Genomic DNA, 23,906 nt, shown 5'->3' with positions numbered 1-23,906 from the left:
TTGTAAAATACAAGTATTCTGGAGGGTATTAACAGGAGCGTCATGTGTAACACAAGGGAGGTAATTGTCCCATATGGTAAGCAGGGGGTGATGTGAACCCTCTACCACCCTGCACCAGCCCTGTAATCCTCTGGCCTTGTTACTCAGGGGGTGGAGGCTAAGGAGGTGGGAGCAGAGCAGGGGCAGGGCATGTTGAAGGGATGGTGTGTGGCCTGTAGCCTGGGCAGGGAGTTGCCCAGGCCAGCAGTTGGGGCACCGGAGGGAGGTTGCCCCAGGCATGTCTCCCCACGCCCCAGGGGGGCCCTACCTAGAGATTTTAAGAACAGGTTGCACAAACACCTGTAAGTGATGGTGTAGGTATACTCAGCACAAGGGCTGGACTTGGTGACCTCTCTTTCTATGATTCTATAATCTGATCCTCCCAAATGGCAATCCTTCTGGCACTGAAATTTCAGGCCCAAATTCTGCCACCTTTAGTCAGTTGACATTGATGAATGTCATTGATGAATGTTTTGACCGAGAGAGAGTGGCAGGATTCTGTCCCAGACTTCCGACATGAAGCCTCCTAATAGCTATAACCATTGGGTGTTCTGTGCCAGTAGTTGCTGGTACTGAGTACCAGCACCTCAGCAGCCCCAGCCTTGGGGCTGGAGGGGACTGGCTGAGTACTGGCTCCTCTTTTTCACAAAAACCCCCCACTGTCTATAAGTATCCTAAAGAGATGCTTAGCAACATGTTGGAGGGGAAACCTTGGCTGAGGTTGCTCTTTTGTCTCACTCATTTCAATATAAGTACGCCATGAATCTGCTTGAGCTGATCTAACCCTGTGATGTTTAGTAGGCCATTTAGTGCACCACTTCATGGAGTCCAGTGTGGTAAGCTAATACACTTTATATGGAGCTTTAGGAAGAAGGAAAGGCTTTCTTTGAAAGGATGTATGTTGAAGTAAATGATACACAAAGGACAGCATGGTGGGAATCTCAAACAAATAACAGGAAGTTTCAAAAGGTGACTTTCAGAAAAAATGATGAGAGTGGCTTGATATATAATAGTTACTTAGCTTTTTGAGGAAGTTGCTTTCTGGGTAGAGATTTATGAAGTCCCCACTATTGTAACACGTGAGCACTGCCCTATCAGTAGCAAACTTATCTTCACAACAAACTTCAGGATCTAGAACAGTTATTACACCCATTTTGCTGTTGGAAATTAAGGAACCATACAGCAAAACAGGTTGAACCTCTCTCATCCAGCACCCTTGGGATCTGACCAGTGCCAGACGACATAATTTGCTGGACAACAGGAGGTCAATATTTTCTATCACGTTACCAATGCTTCCACTTAGAAGACATTTGGGGTACATTACAGCTAAATAACAACTCAGAACACTGAGAGCCAGGACTGGTGGCTGTAAGGAAACCTTATGGGACCATGGGAGACTTGGTCACACCCATGGTAAGTGGTCGTCCGGCTAACTAAAATCATGCTGGATTATGGAGTTTGCTGGACCAGAGAGGTTCAACCTGTACTATCGTATAACAATTGCACAGAGCCTAAGTAGCTGTTCTGTGACCCTTCCCACTTCGCTCCAGCTGAACAGGTCCTGTCTGAGGGTTGAGTGGCATGGTCATGGTGAATCTTTGCTGCAGCTATCTCCAGTTGCCAGAACAGCATATGTGGACATAAATCAGAGCAGTCTTCATGCTATTCTTACTATACTGTACTAGGGAGTTAGCAGGCCTCAATATCCAGGGAGATTGAAAGATTGGTGTTAAAAAAGCAATCTCTACCTTATGTCTACTAGAGCTGGACCAGGCCCATTCACACACTACTTAGAAGCTGACTCAACATTTACTATTTACTTTCCTTCCATAGTAACAGAGAGGGAGCCGTGCTAGTCTATACACTAGCAAAACAAAAAGCAGTCAAGTAGCACTTTAAAGACTAGCAAAATGGTTTATTAGGTGAACTTTCGTGGGACAGACCCGCTTCTTCAGATCATAGCCAGACCAGAACAGACTCCATATTTAAGGCACAGAGAACCAAAATCAGTAAGCAAGCAGGACAGATTTGGCAGAAAGCTCACCCAGTAAACTATTTTGCTAGTCTTTAAAGTGCTGCTTGACTGCTTTCCTTCCGTGTGTAGCACATTGAGAAAGAAATAAGATGGAGCACAGATGGAGCACTTTGGCTCATGGTCCCTAGAGCTGAACCCCACATCTTACTTATCAGAGTGTCCCTGGCTCTGCAACTCAATCCCCTTATTGGTCTGACAAAGTGAAAGTCCATTCACCTACAGAGCATAGTACATTGATCATCTGTTTTCCTTAAATGCTTATGGTGATTGCTTGACTATCTCTAGGCTTAATGTCATCCAGCATCATGATCTATGAATTCAAAATAAAAGATGCAACTGATTCAATTACTAGATTTTTGCACTAGTAAAAGAGGAGGAGGAAATATGGTTTTATGGTTCTCACTTACTTTATGTTACATGGTTCCTCTGTGTATCCATCTGAACATGGCAAGCCACTTGTCAACTCTGAAAAATCATGTTCAGTTATTAGTTGTCATGTCCATATGGCTGTAAGGATCATCCAGCCTAACTCAGGGAAATACCAGGCACAAATACCAATTTAGAAAACAATGGGTGCCCACCTAGAGGGGGTCTGTATTTGTAAAGTCTGTTGTTTGTGTCCAGATGAGAAAACTGTGCACACACAAATGATTAGAACTCACACGGTAGTAAGTGTCCCAAAGGAAGCCACATTTAAAAATGTAAACCTGATTTTTTTTTTAACCCACAGAGGAGCTGCTTTTCCTTCACAGCCTAGTAGGTAGGAAAAAGATGGGAGTGCCGCCTAGCATAATTAGCTTGTACAGATGGCTCTGTTTGATACGTATCTGAAGCACTGAAAGTTGCTGCCTCTGTTATCTGCTGTTGGTTTCTTTGTGCTTGAAGGCATTGGGACAGAGGTTACGTTCTCTAGTAGCTGAAGTGGAATTATGGAAGGAGGGGAATATAGAAACCAATAAAAGTGGAAGTGAGATTACCTGTATTGGATCACTTCCATGTAATAAGGTGACTGATTTGCCCTCATGCTTGTGCAATTAAAAGTTAGAAGAAGGAAATTTAACATCTAATATAAGTCATTTATTACTGGCTTTTCCCACCTAATTAATTGGAGAATTGTGCAATAACCTTTGTTATGGAGCAAGGAGAGTTTCCTGAGTTATCTGGAGAGGAAGTGCAATAACTGTGTCCCTGATTATCAAAAGCACCATAAATCAAGTCATTAATAACTTTGTACTGAGGGGCATTACTGTGAATTTTCTTGAGGATATTTGAACTATGTGAGTGTTCACATAACATTCAGTGAATTCCCAAAGCCCTCTTTCAGCTTGACTGGGCTAAATGAAAATTGGGGGTTGGTCCTCCTGGCTATCTCTTGCTTGGTTGTATGAAAATCTTGGTCAGAAATGTAGAAACGAAATCTTCAGCAACCTATGCAGCAATTATTTTCTCTGAGCTCTATACCTGACTTTTTAGGAAAATGTGCATTCCTGACTCAGTGGCCTTTTTGTGCTTGCAGTCAAAACCCTTTTTCAAATGCTCTCGCTGCATTTTCTGTTTGTGTACATCATAAGCTTAATGAATTGATACCCACCCCCAGAACCTTTGATGAACTTTTTTTCTCCTTCCACAATGGACAGAAAAAAAGGATTTCATTCAAGGTAAAAAGGTCCTTTATAAGAACACCTTGCATGTCTGTGCCAGGTAGTTTCCACTGATGTATTATAACATATACACAGGAGCCTGATGGCAGAAATATCTTCTGAGTGTGGCCTTTAGCTACATTTGATTTCAGTCTGGATTGAGGGCTCTTGCGTTTCCCTGGCAGTGCTCAGCACCTTGCAGAAGTAGTCCTGTATACCCCCAAATAAAACCTACTTTTCAGGAATGAACTTATCTTCCGAAAGTCCTTCACTCTTTTAGCTGTTGCATCAAGCCCTGATAATAGAGCACACATGCCACAAACATTTTGTTGGGTCCTGAAGACTCTGGGCTAATGTGTCAGTTAAAAGTCAGTGTTTGTAGTGGATTCACTTGTTCACTAGACTGGTGTTTGCTTTGGGCTTGTTGCTTGCAAACTTCAAAGGGTCTAATTTTCTATAAAAGAACCAGCTGAATCCCAAATATAACAGTAGATCCAATTTGAAATGGGAATGCCTTGGCATTCACGTATATTTTTCAATGCCTACTGCAGAAGGAGAGGTTGTGGGGGAAGAATCACAAAAACAGAGTGGCTGCGGACTGATGTAGTGTGTCAAAATTCATTAGCAAATTATCATGTAAATCTCAGAAACAAGCAGAAGCAGGAGACAAATTCATTCATTTTGTTTGTGAATCTAGTGAACATTAGTTTAGAATGGAAAGTTGTTAGTTGCAATGGATCATCTTTAGATAGAAGGGAGATTTCCCTGGCTTACCCCCTATAGATAAATCACTGAAGAAACCCCTTGTAGCTCCAGAAAGCTATATAATATGATTAACAGAATGTCATTCTGTGTGCCATTCTGAAGCCTAAAATGTCAGTTGAGTCAGCATGCAACAATGGAATGAGCTGCTGCTATGGTTAGAGTTTTGTGTTAAGTATATCATGTTTTGTGGTCTGCCACTGTCCAATTCTGAAATTCTCAACCATTTTGACTTTACAAATTATACCTGTATAGCATAGAGTGGGAGCGAGGCATGTATCTATGCTGTGCCAAGAGTCCTCTAGGCCATTGGGATGTCACAGTTAACACAACCAATCACCACGCTTACTCCACAGCTATTTTACATTTCAACAACTTCAGCACAATATAACCCACACACAACTGGCACACACAATAATACCCAAATACACACATGGCTTCTCTGCAGCACCCACCCTTCATTTGCTACCAGCAAAAATCTATACGCCTCTCCCAGCATGACACACTCTGCACACAAATCAGCTCAACCCTCTCCGCATAACATCCACGTTCTCCCACCCTCACTTATACTTACCATAAACTGGACTGGCAGCACAGCCACAGAACTGTTGCTAATGATAACATGTGGTTCCATTCTACTTGTTTAATAATGGGAGGTTAAAAAATCAGTGGCTAATACTTTATAGTCTCAGTTAGCTGAATCATATGCAGGCTTTCTTTCTGTATTTTGGCCTATTTTGCTTGCTGAATTCTCCTGACCTGTAAGTGCTTATATTTCAGATATTGACGAATGCCTTGAAGGTGGTTTAGGTGTCTGTGGCCAAACCTGTGTCAATGTTCCAGGATCCTATCTCTGCTCCTGTTTACCTGGCTACACTCTGGATAATGACAAGTGGTCCTGTTATGCTGATGGTAAGATAATATTTTTAAGTGGCTTAAAGGAGATTTATAGTGTTTTTTTTTTTTTTTTGTCTAGCAGTTAGCTTCAGTTCACAATGCAAAAACATTCTAGGCCAGTCTGCTCCCAGTGCTGACATGACATAACTCAGCTGTGAGACAACTGGGACAATTTCAGGTGCTGATTACACAGCAGCTCCAGCTAACATAAAATTAAAGTGGAAACCGAGCTTACTGCAGTGGGCTGTGCTCTGGGGTAGCGTGGGAGTTCCCACGCAAAACATAAGGTGTAGTTGTGGTAAGAAAAGTGAGCATGTAAAAATGGGCTCTTCTTACTTAACAGACTAGCTCCCTGTCTGTCATACTTCCCTCTCCTAACTAACCCTCCCAATAATCTCCCTCTCCAAAAAATCATGGCCCTAGTATGACGCTTGCTGCCATCACATTGTTCACTCTGTGTTTTACCTCTTTCCTTACACACTGCTGGTCTTGTCTATTTGGAAAATAAGGTTTTTGGGGCAGAACTGTCTACTCCTTTGTTTGTACAGTGCCAGCACAATGGGATCCAAGCCTGGTTTAGTCCCTAGGCACTACCTTAATAAATAAGATTAATAATAGTAACTTCTCTGCTGTAATATCTGAGCACTTCAAATCAAATCAAGATTGAATACATGTTACTTCCGGTGGCTCCATGGTGCCGGTATAGTTAAGGATGAAGTCTGAATTGGATTCAGTCTGGCTCCCAACTCAACAGCAGCATCGTTAGCTCTTTTCCTGCTTTAAAGTCTTCATCACACTGCCGATGAAAAGGATGCTTGACTTTTGGATCCCAGGCTGAGTTTTCAAGGCTACAAGCCGTATGAAGGATATAAAAGTTTTTATCTTATATTTACTTTTAAATTAAGTACATTTGATCTAGGTACCTAAGAGAGGGAAATAACGTAGATTCACAATACTATTTGTGCACAGTCCCCACATTAAATTGGAAATGATACCAGAGGCCATGATCATTTTTAAAGGATTATTCTAGTGGTTAAAACACTGTTCCAGAAAGTCTTCTGGAGCTGTTGCTTGGATAATTTCCTGAGCTGCTTTGTAAGAATATTGGAAGTTTCAAGCCCTAATCCTGCATATTTTATATCTGATGAGAGGGTGGACAGTCAAAGGAGAGGTTGCTTTTCACTTCAGTGGTTTAAGATGGGTCAGAAGCCTTTCAGCTTGTATCTCCATCACTAGATATAAATTTTTCAGCAGGAAGCCTACCAAACAAAATTCCTTCCTGTTTTATAAACTGTAAGCAGTTTAGGGCAGAGGCTCTCTCTTTCTATTGTTTGTGAAACACTTGATACAATGAAGTTCCAAACTTGATTGGTGTCTCTGGATGACATATTAAATAATAATAAAAGAAACACAAACAAAACAAAATTCCTTCATGTATTCAGTTCCCCTTAGAGTCCTCAGTTAAACTGCTGTTGTGAGAAATTCATTGACTGGAGAGTGCAAGAACAAAATATGTATATAGAGTAATTGGCAAAACTGCAAGTAGTACAGCTGTGAGGTTCCCTGAGACAAATCAACCTTGCTGCTGTTCAACATTCATTTACCATTTACGTAAACCAAGTCTGCATAGCTGAAATATTCTCACATGGATTTGCTCAGCGTAAACAGCAGAAAAAGAGAGTCACTAACATCCTGGAAGCAGCTGCTATAATTGGGTAATACCTTGAAAACTCCAAGTACAAAATAGTCTAGGATATAAATCAGTGTTGTGGTCAACTTTCCCTGGTACAACAGTAAACTAAATCTTGGTTTCTGGTTCAAAACTTCTTTTTAGCCTGCTATTTGAAAATGGAATCCAACTCAGAATCTTGAGGGGGGTAAGGAGTCCCATTGTCTTGATGGAAAGTGGATCAGGTGCAGAGTTTTATGTGTCTGCCTTCACCTTGCAAATATTATGCCTCCTGAGGTCATCCAGTTCAAGTTTACAGAAACAATGAAACTGAGTTTAGATCCAAAGCTTAGTGATGTGATGGTGATCACTTGTTGCTGGGTATCATCATCTTGCATAGGGACAGTGGATCCTTAGATGGCTGGTAAGGCCTATCCTGGAAACAATTCTGTTACAGTGAGGACAGATGTTTCCAGGTACAGCAGAAGGCTGTTGACCATGACTGAAAGCCAGTCTGTCCTTCCTCCTGCACCTCCTGTCCTCCTCAGCTTGTTGGTCGGCAAGTTCAAAAATCAGGGGGCCATCATGTATTACTTCTCTCCATTTCAAGTGATGCTGGGCAAGTTTATCCCAAATGCCAATGACAGTGTTGCTCTTCTTTAAGTTTGCTTTCAGCAGTCCTTATAATGCTTCCATTGGCCTCCTATGTTGCAGTACCCTTCTTTCAGCTGAGAGAACAGGAACGGTTTTGGCAGGTGATGGTCTGGAGACCAGTCCAGTGGAGCTGCTGAAGGTTGATCATTGCCTCTGTGCTGGTGGACTTTGCTTCTCCCAGAACACTAATATTGGTGCATCTGTCGTTCCCTTTTTGTTGTTTGCCCAAAACTCTCCTTGCTGGACTTCTTTTAAGGTGGGGAGATTGGTGCACAATAGTCACCACACAGTCCTTGAAATATAGAGGGCTTGAAACCAATGGCATAGATGCCATGATGATTGGAAATTCTCTATCCTCTATCTACTGCAGCCCTTGTCCACCGTTACAGCTGTTATAACATTACAAAACAGTTTCACCTCCATTGTGCAGTTATCTTTTGTCTGCTTTCCACTGCAGACTTCTTGGCTCACACTTTGTCCAGAACCTTGCCCTTGACTGTTCTGCGGTGGGCTGCCCTAAGGGAATACATGACTCCAAGCAGCATTGCTCTCAGAGTCATTGAACCAATCAAGCCCCTCCACCACTACCTGGTGGTGATCCAAAGACGGGATCCATAGCTTATATCTAGTGCTAATAAGACTTTTTTTTTTAAAAAATGAACTAATGCAATTATTCATACACATGAATGTTAAGTTAGTGAAAACTAGTGGTAGAGTGTGGATCTGAGGGATTTTATTATTTCCCCTGTAATATCGAAAGCTAAACTCAAGAGTTGACTGGACAGTTACTCTAGCCGTAATATAATAAACATATTCCCATTTCAAGATAACTTTAATAGTTTTATCATGCATCCTTCACCTCTTCTTGTGCTTGCACCAGTTTCAGGCACCATTTAAAAATATTCATGCAAACTGCCATTTAAATTTTTCTTTCTTTCATTTCCAAATGTGCTATTGGTGGCAAATTATTAGGCAGCAGCCTGATATTCAAGATGTTTTATTAAAAATGAAAGCCTGAACTATGACTGGCAGAGTGAAGGCCCTTTTCTCACCAGTGTACCAGTCAATAAGCAGTTGATTGTATTATCTGAGTGAAAAGAAATGTGTACTTCTGGCAGTGCTGCGTATGCCAAACTGGCCCTGTTTAGGAATAATTAAGGGGATGTCATCTCTCTCTCATCTCTGAATTTGGTTAGTGCTCTGAGGGCAGTGCTGTTGGGAATGCATCATGGTACTTTTCTTTCAGGGTAGAAAGCCTCTTCATTAAATGCCCTCATCTTTGAAAAAAGAAATCCGCAAACATGTTGAGTTATGTAAACGCACAGTTAGGCCCCCAAATTACCTTAACTGTGCCCAATATGGGCCCCATGAGGAGAAAATGACCATTAATCATTTTAATGTAATCTGGAACAAGAGACATTCTAATGTACAAGTCAAAGTCATATGGTTAGCACATGGTATCACTACATGGCAGAATTAAGGTTGGTTGGTTGCCCTAACTGCATTTCCACCCTTTACATTTAACCTCAGGTCTGGATTCCCTGAATCTGGGATGTTTGCCACGCTAAGCTAGTGATGTGCTCTCAACCCTAACTTCATCCTAATGTGGATTGTGTCAGGGAATTAATGGTAATAACTAGAGGCTGCACAAGTTTGTATGTGCAGCTCTTTCCTGGTTCCCATGAGCTACCTATGCCCAGACCTGACCAATCTCTGCTACTGCCCACCAGGACCTTCATTGCTCAGTGTGGAGATCTGAAGAGACATTCTTGTTGTTGGTGTGTTTAGGGCTGGGATGGGAAAGTTCTAACCAAAGAGAGACAGACCAGGAAGGATACTAAGTCTACAGGCACAGTCACTCAAGCTTGTTCTAATCAGCTGCCCTGTGAGGTTTATCAAGAGAGTTGCTGTTGTCAGTGTTATTCAAGAGCTTTATAATTATCAAATATCTACAGTAGAGCATTGAATCATTTCCTTTAATGACATCCTTAGGTTTCTGGGCCCTCATCTCTAATAGGCATGCGATAGTCTCAAAGAGTGCTAGGCTGTAGCTTCACAAATAACGAGCTGCCCTGTGGCACTTTAAAGGCTAACTAATTTATTAGCTCATGACCTAATAAATTTGCTAGTCTTTAAGGTGCTACAGGACTGCTTGTTACAAGTATTTGATAGTAGACAAGTATGTATTCCATACTTGGCACTCTTAGCTTTACTCAGTAATTGCTCTGTTTTGATTTTCCACTTAGTAACATCCTCTCCATCATGTGCTAAGGCTCCAAGTTGGCTTCACATGGTCTTACTATGATCTCCAAATGAAGATCACCAAAAATAGCATTCCTACAGGAAACTTAGAATGCTTCGGGATTTCACGTTTTAGGATAAATAACTCTGTGTTCTCAGTTTTGTGAGTGTCCTTTTTGATTCAACTAACCTTCAACAATAAAAAGTGAGGGGACATCAAATTTGTGTAAAACAAAGATAACTGGGACTAACATGGGTGGTGACCCTGAAAATGCAGAACAGCAAGAGGTATGTGTATTGTATGTCCCTCTCAACTCCATGACTGGCACAGTGCTGAAAAAAATTTAGTGGAATGAAAGAAAAATACCTATGTATGACCACATTTATTTTTCCCCCTCCAGATCCTGCACCATTCCTAATTTTTAGCCATGGAAATGCAATCTTTAGAATTGACGGAGAGGGGACCAATTATGAAAGGCTAGTGGCCAATGTTGGCATATCAGTGCTCATAGATTTTCATTACAAAGAGGAGAAACTTTATTGGGTGGACTCTGAAGAAGGTCTTCTCCAAAGTGTGTATCTGAATGGCACAAAACGAGAGGTAAGTCCCACAGAATTCTCCAAGAAGCTGCACATGATGACAAATCTGATGTGAGGGGCTACTCTTCAGTGTGGTGCGGTTGCTGTTTACAGATTTGCAACTATAGCAGCAATGGGGAGGTTTGTGTTGAGTCGGCTACCTCACCAGTATTCACAATACGCACGATCTCTTCAGTAAGGTCAGGGGATAGTGACACAATGAAGGCTAAGGAGGAGAAATTCAGAGAAGTCTAGGCTTGTTGTTCTCACCGGTAATAATAATTTCTACCAGCTTTAAATATGTCACTGAAATTGTGGGATTGTCTCAAATTGACATTTTCAGAAACCTAAACTGGCATGGCTAGTATGAAGAGAATGTACGTAACTCCCCTGACATTTTTCTTGAAGCTATTAATTGAGACCCAGAGTCACATGACCATTCTTATCAGCGTTCTTGCTCTTTCTCAGAAGCAGCTGTACAGTCCTTTATATCTGCCTAGGCTATGTGGCAAAGAAAAAAGAACTTCAGCACTCCCCAAGATCTGGATGTGTCCAGTTCTGTAATGAAATGTAATTGACTCTTATGTCTGCATACAGCCCTATTGCCTTATCCTGCATGTATGACCTACCAGTTGAATCTCTCTTGCCCAGCAATCTCTGGACCTGACTGGTGCTGAAAGAGAGAATTTGCTGGACCATCAGAGGTCAATGTTGTCTAGCACATTACCAACACTTCCACTGCTTGGTGGGCTCTTAGAAGACATTTAGGGGTAAATTACAGCTAACTAACAGCACAGAACACTGAGAGCCAGGACTGGTGGCTGTAAGAAAACCTTATGGGACCATGGGAAACTTGGCCATACCCATGATAAGTGGCCATCAGGCTAACTAAAATCATGCCGGATTATGGATGTTGCCAGATGACTGAGTTCTGGATTAAAGGGGTTCAACTTGTACAAGGATCATGGCTTTTTCCAGTGTATAAATTGATATTTTATAGCTTCGGAAATACAAAATAAATGTAGGTAAAGGAAAAATCTTGGCAACAGTGGGATGCCCCTGCCCCATCTTATCTATTTTCATTAGAGAGCAACACATCCTTTCTTCGCATGATTTAACTTAGTGGTTTGTGCTTAAAGATGTAGGTGAAGGAGGAGAGAAATGCAGCACAAATCGAGGTGATCAAAGGCAAGGATGGAAATCCAAACTCTAGTTTTATTAAATAGTGGCCAGCCAATGGTTTTAAAAGGAAATGTCAATGTGTTGCAGGTCTCTGTTTTGTTTGGTGATGACGGGAATTTGTTTTTCTTTAATGTTCTTTGTTTTCTGTTTACAGAGACTATGCCAAGTTGAAAAAGGTGTTTCAGGGTTTGCCATCAATTGGCTAAATCAAGATATTCTTTGGGCCAACCACCAGAAAGCAACTATTGAAGCAACTGACATGAATGGAAACAATTCCCGAGTCCTTTTAAAGGACATAGGTCATCCCACAAGTATTGCTGTGGACCCTGGGAAAAGGTAAGTCTGCTTGCATTGATAAATTCTCTAATCCAGTCTCAAAATAAACCAAATACTCTGTTGGCTTCTTGTATGCTAGTGGAACAGTTTGCACAAAGCATGTTGATCAAATGATTGCTACAAGTTCGCCAAGAAAACAATGAAGATAAATAGGGTGGCAGGTGGCAGCAGCATCCTGTAGTCCAACACAGAGACTGACCCTCCTCTGCAGTTTATCACTAAAGTGAGGAGGGAGCACTCTGATTGCTACAGGGGAGGGAGGAGGTGGGCTTAGCTTGGGAAAGAGACGAGGGAGGAGGGTGTTGATTTTCAGGAAAGGCACCAAGGAGGCCTCAGGTGATGGAGGTGGAGGACTTCAGGAGAATGAGCTGGTCTTCATTCGGTGAAGCAGGAATGATGCCCCAACTGCCAAGAAGCCACATTATACAACACAATTCATATTGAGCATATGCAACTTTTAAAGAAGACCCAAAGCCATAGTGGCTCTCTTTGTTCCTCTCTATTACGTTTGCCTCCAATTTTGATCAGCTTGAGTACTAGCTATAAAGCTACTGATTGTTGTTACTGTTTTGCAAATGTTAGCATCTAGACTTGATAAAGGTGTTTTTCTAGGCTCAAGACAATTTACACATTGAGTCATTCATAGATGCAGCCACAGAAGGAGATTTGGCTGTTCTGAACAGAGATTTGTATTCGCATCATCACACTGACTACTCTGTGCTGACTTTTCCTGACTGTGTAAAGCTCTGTTATTGGTAGTTTTTAAAATAACAGCAGAGGAGATATTGAGGTATACCATAATGATATGGCAATAAAATATTTTTGTTGGCACTTTGTGTGTAATGAAGCCCCTCATTACCACTGCCAAGACATTTAAATGCCAAGGCTCATGGGTTCATGTTCTTTTCATGCTAACCAACAATAGCCTCAATATTCCTCACAGGGTTGATATTTGAGTATAATTTAAAAAGCTTGAATACCAGATTTTTTTTTTTTCTGCACTGAATGTCCCATTCATTGATTTGGAAGTTCTCACAAGTCCTTGCAACCTTTCGGCCTCAAGTCTCATAGAAATATTTTATGAATGGAATAATGGAAATACATTTGCTAACCGTTGTGAATTCATCAGGAGAAACTAAGGTGCACACATGTGCCTATGTGTGATCCACTAGGGATTTATTTTAAAGCATTGCTCACAAGCTGCCCTGTCAGACTATTTGCTGTTAATACACTGTTGAGGTCCTCCTAGAAGTCTGCTTTGTTATGTGCCATTTTTATATATTTTAGTACCTTCTGCCTGTCTGAAAGTCCTGATGGTGCTGCTTTAATATTAATATAGCGAAGTCAAGCAGTCAGTGAATTAATTTCCACAGGAACAAACACATGCAATTATCAGAAATTAAAAAAGAGATATATCTTTTTGGAAATGTGTACAGTTCTTAAGTAATGAAGTTTAGCATAACAGCTAAACTAATAATATTTTTCTCACTATAGGCTTTGCTGATTTTGCTAGAGAAGAATAGTAAAGCAACATTTTTCTCTATTTAGTTTACACATGTTCTCGAATCTGTAAGCGGGGAGCTGTTGTCTAGGAACACCACAAAGGGCTGTCAGGCAATCTGATTTCAGTTCCTCACACTAATTTGTTATATGACTGGGCACATGTCACTTGGGCTGCTCCAACTCAGGCTTAAGTTAATGGAGCATTATGTGAATTAGACTGGGCCTTTAATTGCTTAATGTTTTTCCATTTCCCTACCAGTGAAATGGGGACTGTAGAATTTAACCAACCTTTCAAAACATGTTGGTATCCTGACATAAGAATCTAACCAGGTGGGACTCACCACTTTGGTGCATGGAACTAGCTCTGCCAGCCTCCAGAGTACCCCCTTCTGGCCAGTGTCTCACCCACTGTTGCCCATATGTTTGTTCTCCACCTTATATCAGGACTTGTGTCCCTCCCTGGCCTTCTTTAGGGGTACTTCCCTGCTGCAGTGACCCGTACTCTGGGATCGTCCCCTCCCAGGGAACCCCAAGCTCCCTACATCCACCTTGCCTCAGTGACCCTCTGCCAGTCTTCAACTGGCCCCTTACCTCAGGGGCAAACTGCAGTCTGAATTGGCTGCTCATCATTAGCAAGGGGTTAGAACTTCTGCCACCCTGGTTGCTTCTCTGCTGTCCTAGTACCCTCAGGACTTGTCTCAGGCCCTGCAGTCTGGGGCTTCCTGGCCACAGCTTCCCTGTCTCACCCTGCCTTTTCCCAGTGCTTAGCAGGCAGCTAGGTTCTTCTCCCTCCAGGGCCAGATCAAGAGTGGTTTCACCCTGGCCAGCCATCTCCTTTATACAGTCCTCTTGGGTTCTGATTGGCTGCCACAATCCTTACCACTGATTAGTTCCCAGGGCTGTTTTTACCCTTTTGCCACCAGTGCAGGGCAACTGCCCTGTTACAGAGCACTATCAGAGTGAATGGTTTCTATTACTGCCATATTTGAAAATTGCAGTAGTAGCTACCTTATATTGTCCTTACGAGTAACTTTGATCGAGCAAATAGTCTTATTGGTCAGGTGTAGATAGTTGGAGGATTGTGTTCCCAAGTAACTAAGGCTAATTTAGATGAAAAGAAATCACTAAAAGAGCAGAAAGGGTGTTTTTCAGTTAAATGCCTGTAAAATGAATTCTGGATCAGAATTGTTTGGAACTGACCACCTGTACTTATGCACAAAAGAAATACATTGTAGACAGCAGAAGTGCCGGTTTCCCTTCAGTCATGTGCTTTCCTCTGTCTTGGAGGCATCCCTGTAGGATTGCTTGTTTCCCTCACAATACTGTCCTTTTTACTGGTAGAGTCAACAAGGGTGTTGTCAGGTCATGACTGCATTTTTTGGAGCTATGCTTGGTCCCTACTAAAGTGGACCTTCTTTGGGGAGTTACTAGTATGTTGTTACCTAATTCTCTTAGGCATCCATGAAATTTTTTTTAAATGAGAAAAAAATTGATAAAATCTTAGCACTATAATGGTTACCATTGGACAATGATGGCTTCTTAAAAGTTATGATGCAGTAACCAGTTTTTTCCTATCTTAAAGGTGTCCTGCAACGGGAGAAAATAAGGTGTTTGCCCTGTTTACCTTTTTATGTGTAAAGAAGGCTAAATATTTTTCCTTTTATTGTTTAGGGTTTTATTTAGTCTTTTGCATTAAACACCCAGATCTCGTCTATTCTGGAAGTCTCTGTAATGACTGAAGAACTTGAGCAATTATGGTAGTAAGAGGCAGAAAGCTAGGAAATAAATGGGGGGGGCCAGTTTTTAATTAGACTGTATAAAACTCCTTTATCATTTGTGGTTGTTCACATCTATTTAACTCCAAGAGCTAATAGATGTTTTAGAGAAATGATGGCCACCCACTTGATTAAAGTGATAAAAATGAAGAATACTGGAAAAAAAAGAGAGCTAAATAGACAATTCACATCTGCTGCTGCACTGTCTTGCAAATAGTTCTTTGGAAATATGACTCCCTTTTTTGGTCTTTTAGGTTTATGTTTTGGTCCTCAGACAGTGCTTCATCCAGCATTCACAGAGCAGCCCTTGATGGAACTGACATGAGAACTGTTTTGAGGACCACAGAAAAAATAAAGACCATCTCATTGGACTTTAATGACACAAGACTCTTTTGGATCCAGTATGATAATGAAGACGAGGTTTCACATATTGGGTCATGTGACTATAATGGTGGCTCTGTTCGTTTGCCTGTACATTTTGCCCGGTAAGTTTTTCTGTATTGGAATAGAACTAAACTAAATTTTTTCAGGGCGATATCAGATAAAAGCAGCTTCTTCTTCTTTATTGAGTTTGGAAACAATAAAGATTGTCAAGTACTGACAAAATGGCACGTTTTCAGACTAGCAGATCTATAACCAGAAGATGATAGCAAGATAGAATAAACATAACCTCTTTTCACTGCTGTCTGAATAATGCTGCTCCTTGCACATTTTATCTTCAAAGCTGATAGCCAATGACAACTCAGTGATCCTTGGGACTCGCCTGTTGATTGAGTATGCGTTATTATTAGTTCCTTCCTGTAGATGGAGAAACAGACAAAATTGTGAAGTGATTTGTCCCAGGTCACAGCAAATGGGGTCAAAGGAGAGCTCAGGAATATGGGCTCCCAGGCTATGGTCAGACCACTGGACCTGTCTTTCTCTTCTGCCTGATCCTTACGCATCATCTTCCTATTCTCTTCAACTGATGGAGCTGGAGGCTTTCCTGACCTTGGCAGGACTGGATCAGTTTCTCTGCTGATCGTATTGCTTTTGTCACTTTCAGAGAAACAGGCTTAGTCATAATGAATGTCTCCCTTAAGTCATCATGAGCCTGGTCAATACTAGAGAATGTTGACATTACAAATGTTTGTGACACCGATCACATGCAGGTGCTTATTATGGTGCCCACTACTTGCTGGGAGCAAGGCACTTCTTTTTTCCACTCTGCATTAGGCCACTGTTTGCTAATGTACCTAATGTAACATGGACAGAAAGCTGCACTCCTGTAATTGCCAGCACTGTACCAGGATTTTCCTTTTATCCTTCCAATGACTTCTTCCTGAGGTCTGTCTAAGTGAAACTCTGTCCATACACTGTCGGAATTGCTCAGTAATGGTTCCTTTCACCTATAGATTGCAAGGTGTTGGGGGAAAATTCCCTCTTTCAATAGCAATTGTCTGCCCTGAAGCCTGGTACCACCTCCCTTCCGCCACTTCTCCATCCTGTGTTCCAGATAAATTCTATTTCCCTGTCCCCCACCTTCCAGTACACTTCCTGAGAATGAGCTGGTGCCCCCCAGATGATGGACACTTCAGGAGCTGTACAAAACTGAGCTCCTTTTTGCATGCTCTATAACAAGTGTGGAAGAAAGACCAGGACTGTGGAATTTAGGAAGTCTATATCTTCTGGACTAAAGCAGCAGTCCAGGGGATCTTCTAGGAATTGTGGGTTAGTTGCCTGGGGACTAGATTATGGAAGGTGTTTGGTGCCTAATGATGCCGATATGTAGTCAGTGAGAATTCTAAAAAGAACATGGGTATCTAACTCCCTTTGATTTCAATCAATTTTGAGAGTTATGAATTCAGGGTCTTTTGAAAATCTCACCAGGTGCCTGTCTTGCACTGTAAATATCGGGACCATAGTGCTCCTGCAGAGGCACAAGATTATTGCTTAGTGGCATTGCAGTAATACACCTGGAAAAAGGATGCTCAGTATAAATGCCCTGCATCATTGCAACTCATATCTGTAGAATCATACAAGTGGGAACTGCAATGGTGCAAGTTTCTCTTGTAGACAAGAATTTATCATATCCTGTTATACATGTGCTAGTCCTCAGACAAACTTCATTACAAATATGGTGTTTTATATCAACTGCCCCATGTTGGATACATAATATATATTTGTTAAGGCCGTAGGACAGGAAATGAGAAGATTTTATGCAAATCATCTTATGTTTCAGTATATATTATCTCATTTGCATACAATTACTATAAAGGCTGGGTCTACACGAGCACCCCCCTTTCAAAAGGTGGATGCTAATGAGACACTTTGGGATCTGCCAATGAGGCGCTGCATATTCATTTGGTTGTAGGAATAAGGGGATTTTGAAGTGTGCGGGGTCTTTTTGAAAAGGACCCCATGTAGAAGAGCCACACGCATGATCGAAAGCGGCACTTTCGAAGTGCCACGGCCACCATTGTGATAATGAGGTGTAGATCCAGCTTAAATGTAAGTTTCTCTGGACACTATGAAATCTTGAGCAGTTGATCCCATTGAATCTACCTTGTCAACCCAGGCTTTCTACTTCCTCACTTTGTCCTTGAGTTTGCCTGTGCTCCCTGTGGCAATATTATTTTCCCTTGTGCTTGGGACAGGGCAGAGTCTCCTTCCTTGTCCTCCTTCCCCTTTGTGTGTGCTGGAAAATGGACTAGCTGTGAGTAGCCAGCAGAGGAGTTTCCAGCCTCTCTCTTGCTCCTGAGTGGCTCAAGAGCCCAGGTGAGAGTGATAGAAATCAGTATGCTGTCAGAGAAATGGGAATGCTTAACAGACATGTTTGCTCCCCCCAAAGGCACAGGATGTGGTGTGTTGTCCATTTCAAACCATGGGTTCAACAGTGTTCACCAGCACACCAGCACTTTCTCTGTCAAACAGGGCACTTAGCCTGTAGGAGTTATTAGTAATTGTTTGGGTGGCTCCATTATATGTGCGATATGTTATGTGCTATTTTATTTGGAGGTGTTAGTGACATATTAGCTGCCTTACCATATCTCACAAACCACTCAGTCATGTGTTCACAGATTTTAATTTCTGATAAAAGGTGTATCAGGGTATTTGAGGCAAAAACGGTTGATCTAGATGGTCCTTGTTTGCTGGCAACATTAAGCAAATGATTGAGTAGGCATGAAAGCAAAATCATTTACTTTTTATTTCCTTTCCATTCCAGGGGCCATTTATTTGGCATGTCTCTGTTTGCTGAGCACTTGTACTATTCAGAGCTGAAAACTGGCATCATCTGGAGAGCCAATAAATTTACAGGGAAGGTTATAGTCACAATCAGCCTGAAACCATCATTTCTGCCACCTGCTGAAATAAAAGTGGTGCATCCATTTAAGCAGCCTGGTACAAGAACAGATGCTCAAGATTTTGGTAAGTCACCACATGATGACATGCTTATGTGTACAAGAGTATTGTCACAGGTGCCATTTGATTTTTCAGGATACAGTTTTCTTCAGCAAGAGTTCTGGCCGCTTTGAAGTTGACAAAATTCTCATGGACTGCAGCAGGTCCAGGGTTTCGCTCAATATGCATGGCTTTAAGAGCAACTTCAGTTAGGAAGTATACAGAGAGCAACCTAATTCTACTAATTTAAATGAGGAACATCCACACAAATGAATTTTGTGTGTTCATATATGAATGCGTGTGTGTTCATGCGGATGTCTCTATGTATTTCAAACATACACCTTTGTAACCGCATTCTAGGCTAACTTCCTCAGTTTCTGTCCCCTTCTAGATGTTTAATTCTAAGGCATAATTGAATACCTTACTATCAGTCCTATGTTGTTCTGAGAAGTGTATGAAATGTCCAACAGATAGTATGTATTTCTCAATCCCACAGTGAAGAGACTGCATTAAGAATACCCTAGGACTGATATGGATTTTCAAAAGAACTTTTGTATGAGAGGTCTGAATCTGTTTGGTTTACTGTAAATCCCTGCAAAGAGAGATCACAATTTTACTGTGAGATCAAAAGATGAATGTGGGTGAAGGTATAGCACAGCTGGTATAACACACTTCTGGGGTGTCCCACGATAACCAAGTGGCTAAATGCCATATCTGTGGGTATACAATAAATGTCCAGAGATAAGAAAAAAAGGGCGGGGAGGAATGGTGGGGCTGACTCTGCACTCACAGCTTATGTAGTCATTTACATTTAGGCAAAACAAATTTGTATGATTAATATTTAGATGAAGAGACATTTTGCAGTGATTTTATACATGTGTATAAGGAGCTACACAAAGTGCAAAACTGTGACGAATGAGACACTTGCCAGGGTAATGTGGTAATTCCAGAGAGTCCATGGAAAGTGAAGAACATGAGATTCTGAGCAACAGAGCTGGTGAAGAGGAGAAGGAGGAAAATAGGGTATTTCTTTGTGTAAATAGGGTACACTTTGTATACTTGATCCTGCCATTGGGTCAGGGGGCTGGAGTCGATGGCCTCTAGAGGTCCCTTCCAGTCCTAGTGTTCTATGATTCTTAACAAGAATTACAATGTAAAAGAACCCTCTTAAAACATAACTTGGAAGCCACCCCCAACATTTATTAGCTTCATATCTTTTGTCCTCCTTTTAATCCTTCTCTCCCTTCTCTCCCCCTGACATCACCCACTCTCCCTTCTCCTTGTACTGTGTGCTGGTAGGAGCCAGGATCTTCAAGAGGTATTTCCTGTGGAAAAGTCTAATTTTCACCTCAACCATTTGTCCTGCTGCAGCCGGAATGCTAGCAATTAAAATTGAATAGCAAGTTTTGGCATGAAAACAAAACACACACCCATGACCTTAAGGAGCCAGTGCCTGTATTCAGAGATTTTTCACTGCTCTGCACAACGTTACTTTGAATCTCATAGACTGATGCGTTCCCTTTGAAAATACACATGGACTAGGGTAGGTTTGTGGTTCAGAAGGTGAAGCATCAGCATATTGCACAGCCTAATGCAATGTTGATGTAGGTTTGGAAGGTACTGCATAACTTCTGTGTCTTGAGCTGGTGTTGATTAATAGGTTGTGTCTGTACGTGTGGGGAGGAGAATGGGAGAGAAGAAACTGGAAGCAAGAATGCTAGTTCATAATTGCTGACGTGAATGCCAACTCGGTTACAACCATCCTCTTGAGGCAAGATACATAGTGTAAAGTTTATTGATCTGGTATGCTTTGCTTTTACTTTTCTCACAGGAGCCAAAATCTATTTCCCTCCCAGAGCAAGTGCTGCTTTTCAGAATCCATTTCACAACCAAAAAAGGGGTTTCCCCATACTTCTGTTAGCCAAGATGTTGCCAGTGTTTTCAAATGCTCCATGCTGTCTGCAGCTTTACTGCAAGGGCAGCTTGGGTAGACGCATGAAAGTAAATGGTACTTGTAATGTGGGTTTTTTTTCATTTTCCCAATGGTTTCTTAATAATACATGTGAAGAAAAAGAAGCTTATCTTACCCAATCCAGATGAATCTTTTGGACTTTACATGTGTGTTACTTAGCTTATCAGCCCAAGAATCAAGACTGAGAAGGTTAATTAGCCCAGAGCACAAATGAGATTTATCAGGGATCCTACCATAGGCTAACCTGGAGATGAGAGCATGCAGGCTCTTAACTGGATGTGCTGCAGAGGCTAAGTCAATGTTTGTTGCAACACAGCATTAAATGTGAATGATCAAACCCTATTTAGAACAGTAATGCAGATGGCAAGAAAATTCTCCTCAGGTACAAAAGAACCTGACAGGAAATATTTATCTGCTACAATGCCTGCTGAAGATCAGTTTTTAAAAACTTTTAAAACTATATTTAATACCTGGCATGAGAGAGGTTCTCTATCATTCTCTTTTTCTTTCACAGGACAGTCTTGAGTTTGTGGTGAGTGTCTTTTCCATGACTAACTGGGCATTAATTTGGCTTTGGGTTTGAGGCAATGTACTCACACAATGTCAAGATGTAAATACCACAGCCTCGTCATGCACCAACTTTGTTCTATGGGCAAAGTTTCAAAGGTGGAAGCTTTCTTTCCATATGATAAAGGATCTGAGTTTAATAGCTTCAGATTCAGCTGCTGATAAATATATAACCCCTCTGAAATACTTGCCACTTCTACTCATGATTTATAGATTGTCAGTATTGTCCTAACAACTCAGTGGCTGATGTTAGCTTTTCTTCTTTAATTATCTTCTCCGCCTCCTCCCACCCCCCAAGTACTTTTCAGTTTAAAGGGTTACTAGTGTCAGGCAAAGCTTAGCCCCAATGAAAGTCCCATTACCAAAACGTTCAAATATGGGTATCTAAATTTAGATTCCTAAATGCATACATAGACTCCTAAATAAAAGATATTGTGATTTTCAGAGGTTCCCATTGCCCTTAAAGCAGACCTGGTTAAGAAAGTGATCCATATGATTCATTTTTTAAAAAATGAGACCAATAGAAATATTCTGTAATATTTTTAAAACATCCAGTGGAAGCCTTTATAGCGTTGCTAATCTCTTTGAGACAAGCAGCTCGAATTCTGACACCTACAACCCAACCTGAACCAAAAACTTCATTCAAATTTGATTAAATAGTAATTGTTGATGTGCCTTTCCACCAGTTGGCCAGCACTTTCTATATTACCACTAGGTAGAATAAAACATGTGAAATGCAATTGTCTGGCTATTTTCCATGTGGTGGAATTTACAGAGGGAATTGGAAATAGCACAAGAGAGCTTGCTCATAAGCTCTCCTGTGTGGTCACATAAGGGATGCAAACTCTGTGTGTGTGTGTATGTGTCTGGGTGGGGGAAGGGGATGGAGGGTTGTTACATACTCACGTTAAGCAACTACAACAGTGCAGCTATTCTTTGCCTGATAAAGGGGCAGGCAATCCCAGAAGACGATTAGGGAGATTAGACCGAAAATAATAGTTTGGGAGATAAAAATAAGCTTGTGAGCACTCGGTCCTAGCTACGGAATCACTAGTTGCTGAAGACAACCAGCCACAGACAGCTCAAGGAATGTGCAAATTTCTCAGCAGAAAAAGGATATTTGAGTTAATTGGGTTTTGGCTGAGGGAATTTCTGGGTGTTTTTTGGGGGGTGCTGGATGTAGTATAATAAGGAAGGATGTGTAGCACTTTAATTCTAATGATCAAGGAACTAGGATCCATATTAGTGACAATATTTTTTTACCAGCTTCAGGCAATGTTTCTGACTGAATAAAATGTAAGTGGGCTCAGTTAATCTACCCAGCCAGTTTTAAAGAACACATGAGACACAGGCATCCCTTACTGAAGTTTAAACTAGGATCACTACCTGGCCATGGCTAATGTGAAGAAAATGATGTCTCTTTGCAGTGTCATTTAATCTTACCATCTTGTTATTGTTCTTTCTCATTCTTTCCCTCTGTGATTCTATGAGAATGTACTGTTGTGAAAGGTCATGCTTCTGGAGGGAACAGTCATCTCAGGAGCAGGCAATGGGGCCAGTTTCTTGGAAATACGAATATCAGAGACTTTGAACTATACTCTGTATTCCATGTGGAGCCTATACAGGGAGCAAAGCCTTAGGTGATTTGTTCACAACAACCTGTGTTGCCACACAAAAAAGCTGCTGTTCCTTTTTGTTCCGCTGGAGATTTAGTACTCATTTCTTACATAGAACTGTCGTAATCAAGCTTGGAGTTCATAAACACATCAGCCACAGTGTTTGGGACAGGGGTGCTATTTTCTGGTGACTACATATGGAAGTTCCCAAGGCTGTTTGGATTCCCAGTAGTATTATAGTTCAAAAAGACCCAAGGCTCTTAATTAAATTAACTAGCAGTGTGCTGATTTGATAAACCAGATCTCTAACATATGGGTCTTTTGTGGGGTGTAACCACATTTTCTGGACATAGTGTTTCTTTGTCTTCCAAGACAGAACTTGTGATAAATTATTTTGTATTTGCACCTTCCCTCCATTTGCTTTTCATGCCCCAAGATGCCTGATCTAGTCTGTTGTAGAGTGCCCTCTACTTACTCTTTCTTTTATAAATGTTACACTCTGCTAGGTACAGGATTCATTCCTGGCTTTGGTGTCTTATCTTGAGAACATCTCTGAAGATAATGACATCCAGGACACACCCACACCCACACATACATATAAACTTTTGGAATTCTTGCTCACTCCTGAGAGTGGTTTGTTTATGAAACTAATTAGTTCACATTTGTGCTGGGGAGCTGTCTGATTTTTCCTGCTCTTCTTTTTTGGTTTGAAACATAATGATAGATACTTAGGAAGACATTGATGGTGTATACTAAGAGCCTGATCCTCCCTCTGCAGAGCGTAACTCATGTGGATTTGAATGAAAGTTATCTATATCCTGCAGGAGGAGAAATGAGCCCACTTAGTCATTCACTATGCAGCTTCCTCTTATTCCTTACCTGGTTTTCTTTTGGTCTTCCTTGTAAACTCCAGGGATTTGTTAGTTATATGATATCTGATGTAGTTCTTAGGTATGGTACAAATAAGTATAAGTATATATGAACTATCTAACTACTGTATGTGTAAAAAACAGAATTTCCAGAACAGGTTTTTAAAAGTTCTTGCTGCTTTTAATTTC

General features: G+C 41.3%; 1 protein-coding gene across 4 annotated transcripts in view; it reads left to right on the top strand.

Moving 5' to 3' along the window:
- Positions 1-23,906, top strand: part of EGF (epidermal growth factor) — a 91,621-nt gene that overhangs the window by 8,854 nt on the left and 58,861 nt on the right. For all 4 annotated transcript variants that reach the window (XM_074993433.1, XM_074993432.1, XM_074993430.1 and 1 more), the window contains exons 2-6: positions 5,257-5,388; positions 10,339-10,538; positions 11,853-12,034; positions 15,567-15,797; positions 18,518-18,720. In XM_074993433.1, coding sequence (XP_074849534.1) covers positions 5,257-5,388; positions 10,339-10,538; positions 11,853-12,034; positions 15,567-15,797; positions 18,518-18,720 — 948 coding nt within the window. The remainder of the gene's footprint in view (positions 1-5,256; positions 5,389-10,338; positions 10,539-11,852; positions 12,035-15,566; positions 15,798-18,517; positions 18,721-23,906) is intronic.

Source organism: Carettochelys insculpta, chromosome 4, assembly GCF_033958435.1.
Source record: "Carettochelys insculpta isolate YL-2023 chromosome 4, ASM3395843v1, whole genome shotgun sequence".
Lineage (NCBI taxonomy): Eukaryota > Metazoa > Chordata > Testudines > Carettochelyidae > Carettochelys > Carettochelys insculpta.
Note: the sequence above shows the minus strand (reverse complement) of the source record. Positions and strands in the feature narration are given on the sequence as shown.